This window comes from Macaca nemestrina, chromosome 11 (genome assembly GCF_043159975.1).
Source record: "Macaca nemestrina isolate mMacNem1 chromosome 11, mMacNem.hap1, whole genome shotgun sequence".
NCBI lineage: Eukaryota > Metazoa > Chordata > Mammalia > Primates > Cercopithecidae > Macaca > Macaca nemestrina.
This window is the reverse complement of record NC_092135.1, coordinates 71,917,943-71,924,414: the sequence shown is the minus strand read 5'-3', so window position 1 is coordinate 71,924,414 and position 6,472 is coordinate 71,917,943. Positions and strand designations below refer to the sequence as shown.

Below are 6,472 nucleotides of genomic sequence, written 5' to 3'. Positions count from 1 at the left end.
AGGAACCTGGAAACTGACTTTTCTGCTATCTCTCCAAACACACACACACACACACACACACACATGCGTGCACACTCTCACATACACACATTCATTGGGCCCTTGAAACATCAAGGCCAACTGCCAAAGCACCCATTCCCCAAGACTCCTAATTTATATTGGGAACTAGCTATAAAGCTCCCCTTGGCCCCCAGTCTTCCCTTGCAATGATAAAGAGCATGTCACATCACACTAAATGTGACACTTAATCAAAACCCATCTTCTTTAACAAACCCTTAACCTCCAGCACACGAGAGTCACCAAGGCCAAGGGACGAGACGGGGAGCCGACTCAGGTGGCACATGCTTTGATTAAGATGATACAGATTTCCTTTTATTTCACTTTTATCAGAGTTGTAAAATTCCGAATCTGTCCCCTTTTTGATTTGACAACAGCACATTTCAATAGAGGTTGACACCAAAAAAAGACCACGACTTGTTCTCTCTTCAACCGGGAGTAGGCGATAATTTCTCTGAATCCTCTTCAGTAATGATCATCAGAGCTTCTGATCTTCCCATAAGCAAGTTTTGCAAGGAACATGGTTAAACTGAAGCACAAACCTGGCTGGCATCTGGTCCCTTTCTTAACTGGTATCTAAATACCCTTAATCTATAGGCCCTGAAAAAGACCTCCCCTTCTCTGCCTCTTACCTTGGGTCTTTATTTCTGAGACTTAAATCCTCAAGTGAATTCTTTTGCCAGATTTCTGGGGCAGGAAATTTACTTCCCTGCCACACAGTTACTTTAGGCCTTCTAGGGGCTCCAGAAATTGTCCATTTCTATCGCATGGGCCATCGCTTTCCTCATGACCTATTTAGGACTTTGTTTCTAAATTATTTAATCATTGGCTAAATTAGATAACTTACTATAGAGTGATTGAATCCTAGTTGTGAATGAGATCCATGTAATAGGAGGGAAGACTTATTTCTGCTTTCAAAAACTTTTGGTCTTGAAATAAAATACAATAATGGTAATACAAGGTAGAATGGGACAAGTGGCTACAACAACTCCAAAGCATAGGCAGTTGCTGCTTTCAGTAAGTATTGAGCATCTACTATGAGCCAGCCCCTGTTCTAGACACTGGGATACAGCAATGTACAGAATGGACAATGTTCCTGCCTGCAAGGTGCTTACATTCTGTGTGGGGCTGGACAACATTTTCAACTTCTATATATTTGGCTTGTGAACAACCCACGTTTTCAAACTTTGTACTTTAACCCTCTTCAATCACCTTCTGTAGGTTGAATTTGGACTTTCGAGTGCCCATGGACAAGCAAAACTTCTCAGTTGTCTCGTGACATCACACCAGTGCGACTATGCTTGGTTGCTGCAGTGTCAGCCCCCTGTCTGTTCTGTGGTGTCAATAGCCTTGTTGCTCACCAAAAAACGAGCAGAAATTTTAAAACGGAAAGTGTGGATGCTATTGGCAAGACTTGTAGTTCTTGTTAACTTCTTACAATTGAAACAAAGATAGAAATAATTAGAAAGGGGAAAAAAAAAGCAAAATTAGAGAGCCCATTTAAAATACTGTAGGGATATTAAATATTGAGCCAAACAGATGAAGTATAATTAGGATTTTTAAAAATGATTTTTCATTTATGAAAGAGCAGTCTTTTCTTATGACATATATTGGCAATCACTCTGTTAGATTCTCAGCAATGGCATTCTGTACCTCTATGCGTGAGGCCTTCCTTTCCATGCTGGAGGGCTGGGTGCTGTGGTCAGTACCAAGAAAGGGCCAAGACATTGCCCAGTACATCAGGAACTTACCTTTTACTCATGGACATAAAGGAAAATAGAATAGCCAGCATATTTCAATGCAGAAGGGGAAAAGGGGCTTTCTGGAAAAAAAAAAAAAAAGCCTACGTTACTGGCCAGAAAGGGGAGATAAGAAAACAACAAAGAAGTTCATCCTTCTCAAGATCAGGATAAGCCTAAAGGTCACAGACCGACCTAGAATGGGGAGGTGAAAGTTGGGGCCAGGGCCAGGCCCTGCTTTAACTCTTCTAACAGGAGGCTTCTCCATTGCCCCAATGGATAGTCTTTACCCTGCCCTTCTGTGTACCTGGTGTTTAGCAAGGGGACTGGCATAGGATTATTTCTGGATTCAAGTCCTGAATAAGTCAGGGCAGGATGACAGTGGCACACTGATGGGACAATGTAGAAATGTGGGAGTGAGGGCAGCAGGAGAAATCCAAAGCTATGATAATAGGAACTTTACTGAGTCCTGACTCCGTGGCATATGGTCTGTGTCCTACTTTCCTTCACACAGGCCCCTGAACCACTCCTGCAGCAATGCAGCCTGTGCAGGAGGAAGCCACAGCCCTAACAGCTGCTGAGATCTGGGATTCTGTGAGAAGCTCCCTTCCCACTTCTTGCCAGGCAGAGGGGCTCAGGGTGTACTGCAGTCCCTTGTCAAAGCTTGTAGGATTAGCTGGCAAGTAGGGTAAAAATAAATACATACATAAATAGATAAATAAGTAAATATCAAAAAAAATTTTTTAAGCTTCCAGGAGTCATTGTTGACTGCCCTTCCTTGTCACTTTCCTGCTATACCTGGGAGCTGACCCCTGGGAAGATTAAGGACCTAAATACAGAATTGAGTAACCAATGTGTAAATTTACAGGTGCATGCAGTCCCAGCTACTTGGGAGGCTGAGGCAGGAGAATGGCGTAAACCTGGGAGGTAGAGCTTGCAGTGAGCTGAGATCCGGCCACTGCACTCCAGCCTGGGCGACAGAGCGAGACTACGTCTCAAAAACAAAACAAAACAAAACAAAACAAAACAAAACAAAACAAACAGGTGCGTAAGTGTGTATTTGGTTCTCCTCTATGAGTTTTTGTGATAAAATTGTCTATTTTATTTACTTATTTACTGCTCCTTGCACAGCCAGGCTACTCCACAGGCAATGTGCCCAGAGGAACCTATATTTTAAACTCTTTAATATAAAAAAATTTTCAGTGTGCATAAAAGTGGAGGGAATTGGCCAGGTGCAGTGGCTCACACTTGTAATCCCAGCACTTTGGTAGGCAGAGGTGGGTGGATCACCTGAGGTCAGGAGTTCGAGACCAGCCTGGCCAACATGGTGAAACCCTGTCTCTACTAAAAATACAAAAATTAGCCGAGCATGGTGGCAGGCACCTGTAGTCCTAGCTACTCAGGAGCATGAGGCAGGAGAATCACTTGAACCCAGGAGGTGGAGGTTGCAGTGAGCTGAGATCGCACCACTGCACTCCAGCCTGGGTGACAGAGCAAAACTCTGTCTCAAAAAAAAAAAAAAAAAAGGAGAGAATAGTATAAAAGAATCCCATATAGCCATCAGCTAGATTTAACCATTAACACCTTGGCATGTTTGGTTCATCTTTTTTTTTCTTTGTATTTGAAAACAAACTCCAGACATCATATTTCACCCTTAAATACTTCAACAAACACCATTTAAAAGATAAGGATGTTTTCTTCTATAACCACCACACCATTATCGCACATATCAAAATTAACAATAATTCTTTGCTGTTTTCTACTACGCAGTCCCAATTCAAATCTTCCTGATTGTCCCCAAATCTCCTCTTACAGTTGGTTTGTTTGAATCAGGATCCAATCACGGCCAAAACATTGCATTTGGTTGTTACATGGCTTCGGTCTCTTTAAGCTAGAGGGCCATTTTGAAGTATTAAGGAAGGGGTTGCTCTCACCCACCCATCCCTCTGACCTGAGCCCCAGTGAATTTCTCCAGGTGCACCCTGAGGCCCCTCCCTAGCAGTCCAGGCAGCCAGAGCAGCGTGACTAAGGTCTGGAGGAATGAGCCTTGCCATGGAAAAACCAGAAACTCACAGATTTTCAAAATTCCAGGCAAGATAGCATGATGCACGGGAAAATGTATGATGTAGTTTCTGTCCTCTGGCCCCCGACAAGAATAAAGCTCCCACCAGGCTGGAGGGAGAGAGAGGAGGGCCCACAGGACAGAGGGAGCTAGAAGGGACGCACTCCACACGCGCTGGGCCAAGGCAAACAGGCTCCATTGAAGAAGCACAGACTTGTGCTGAGGAGCTGGGCGTCGCCCTCACCAGGGTCCTCTGGTGAGCCTCTCCTCTTGACGGTCTCCTTCTGTTTGTCCAGTGGGAAGGATGCCTATCTCTGCCCAGAAAACGTTGCAGTCAGGGGCCCACTTTGCCCCCTGGGAAGGCCCCTTCATGAGAGTTAGGCCCTGGCTGCCCACAGGGTTGGTGGTGCATGGAAAGAAGCCTCTGCAACCCACCTCAGCCTGGCCAGCAGCGTCTGCGTGCATCAGGGCAGGCGCTCACCAGCACTCCGTGCTCCCTGAACGAGAGTTCAGCCACGTGCTCGGCTGGTTTCCCCACATTAGAAACGTTGATCAAAGAACAGCATTTCTTCCGCGACAAGAGGGAGTGCCTGGGGCCTAGGCTGTGTCCCCTACACGTTACTCCGGCTCACACTGTGCCCTGGGCCTCTAGGCTCAGAAGGCGCCGTGTTCGTAACCCCGGAAGAGCGGCCTCCCGGGCCCTGGCTGCGGAGGCTACAGGCTGAGCCGGCGCTTGGAGGCCGCTGCGCTCTGGGCCTCGCCTTCCGGAGCCTGGCCGGCGTTCCGGTTGCATCTGCGTGGAAACTTGTCCCCGAGGAGCACTTTTGGGGAGACATTCATCTTCCTTGAAGGCTCAGTCAGTGCTCTTTGGGCTTTTGTCCTCTCTTACTGGCTTTGGTGGCGGCGGTGCGGAGAGAGGCCTCCTGCGACCCCCGAGGCGCTGGTGCCCCACGCTGGTGGGGCCTCCACAGGCGCACGCGGCCCCGGCAGCTGGCAATCCGGCCTGCATCTGATCAATTTTATCTGCAAAGCATTCAGAAAATTTCTTCCCCGAAGAACACGTTGACCCTCTGAAGCGGAGAATGCAATGTGGGTCGCCTGCTGGAGGACGCCCTCGATTTTGATGAGGCTTGTGAGGGGACCCGCGATAAGCTTCAGAAGGCGAGCCAAGCGGGTGGGGACAAGGCTCCTCCGGGGAGCTCCGCATCGTCCCCGGCCTTCCATGCGCTGTGTTTACCAATTGTGAAAGCAAATCCAGCTGTTGGGAGGAATTGCTTCCAGATGACATGATGGGAAAGGAAAACACACTTTATAAAAAAGCTGCTGAATAAAAACCAGAACATGTCCGCTCTGTGGGCCAGGACTGCACAGGGGCTGTTTCCTGAGGTTGTGCAATAGGCCAGCTCCCTGGGTAAGGAACAAGAACAGTGCAAATGTTCCCCCTGCCAGAGTCAGGAGACCAGAGCTGGGACTGGACTTGGCAGAACTTGAGGAAAATTAGTTGACCTTGCTGGGCCACCGTATTTTCTCCTTCCCAAGAACCGCTTCCCACCTTCACTGAAGATCCCTGTGAAGGTTTTCTGTGTGTTGAACTGCGTGGGTGAGAGAAACCACGAGAAAGCAAGGACATCTTCTTCTGAAAATGGGATGCATTTCTCAGCCCCCCAGCGCAGAATTTGCTGTGTTGGCTTTCTCAACGATTTTAGAAGCTCTCTAACGAGCTGGAATTAAAGTGTCCCTTTACTAATTTGGTTTTACAGGTCACTGGATAAACCTGCTTAGGCGGTTTGGAAGAGGATTAGGACATTTCTGGCTCTTCCAAGTTGACTTTCCAGGCAGGGTCAGTCAGCAGCTGGAGACTCCCCTGGCTCGGGGCCAGAGCTCTTATAAGCTGCAAGTTTTTGAAGGCCTGGTGAGCACAGTTATCCAAGAAAGAGAAAGTTTGCAGGGAAATTAAAATGCAAATTTCCCAAAGCAAGGCACACATTCTTGAGCTTGCCTGCCCAGAGAGAAGCCAGAAAACTCAGCAGCCCAGTCCCCTAGGGTGAGGGAAACAGCTAAAGTGATTTAGTTACTTTCCCTGCCTCAGCCTTGAGCAACTCTCTTAACCCCTTTTGGGGCGGAATAGACTTGAATAGCTAGGAAATTGCCTAAGTGCAGGAGATCCCCTTAGAGAGGAGACTGTAGCCATTAGCCACAGGTAGCTCTGTAGATTATCATTTAAAATTCAGTGTTTCAGTCTCACCAGCCACATTTCGTGCTAGTGACTGCCATATGAGACACTGCGGATCAGCATTCACTCATTCATCTCACAAGTATTTATGGAGTGCCACGGTAGTGACAATGAGTGAAGCATAGAAAATCTCTGCCCTCGTGGAGTTTCTGTTCTAAAGGGGAAGATGAACACTAAAGAAACACCATAAGTGAGTCAACCTTTTTTTCTGTCCATTGCAGTCCCGGGGGGGAACCGATGACGTACTCAATTGAGTAACTGAGAAGTGTTTAATAATGGGAGGATTTACTAAGATGTGGGCAGAGATCAGGGAAACAAGGCATGGTGCAGTCCTCACTGCAGGAACCATCGCCGTGGCCAGGCCTGCAGGGGCAAGCACAG

At 47.4% G+C, this 6,472-nt stretch overlaps 1 protein-coding gene across 2 annotated transcripts; it reads right to left on the bottom strand.

Moving 5' to 3' along the window:
- Positions 1-375: 375 nt before the first annotated feature.
- Positions 376-6,268, bottom strand: LOC105483217 (uncharacterized). Of its 2 annotated transcripts, XR_011609869.1 has the most exons (2): positions 4,294-6,268; positions 376-1,879 (listed from the first exon to the last, which is right to left on the bottom strand). XR_011609869.1 is itself a non-coding variant. In XM_011743948.2 (1 exon), the coding sequence occupies exon 1, from the start codon at positions 5,144-5,146 to the stop codon at positions 4,712-4,714; it is 435 nt and encodes a 144-aa protein (XP_011742250.1). In that variant the 5' UTR covers positions 5,147-6,268; the 3' UTR covers positions 3,443-4,711. The 2 variants fall into 2 exon arrangements, 1 of the variants encoding a protein (XP_011742250.1); XM_011743948.2 differs by lacking the exon at positions 376-1,879 and having other exon boundaries at positions 3,443-6,268.
- Positions 6,269-6,472: the final 204 nt, after the last annotated feature.

Excerpts from the sequence above, each read along its gene's own strand:
- LOC105483217 (XM_011743948.2), bottom strand. The coding sequence starts at position 5,146 with ATGTCATCTGGAAGCAATTCCTCCCAACAGCTGGATTTGCTTTCACAA.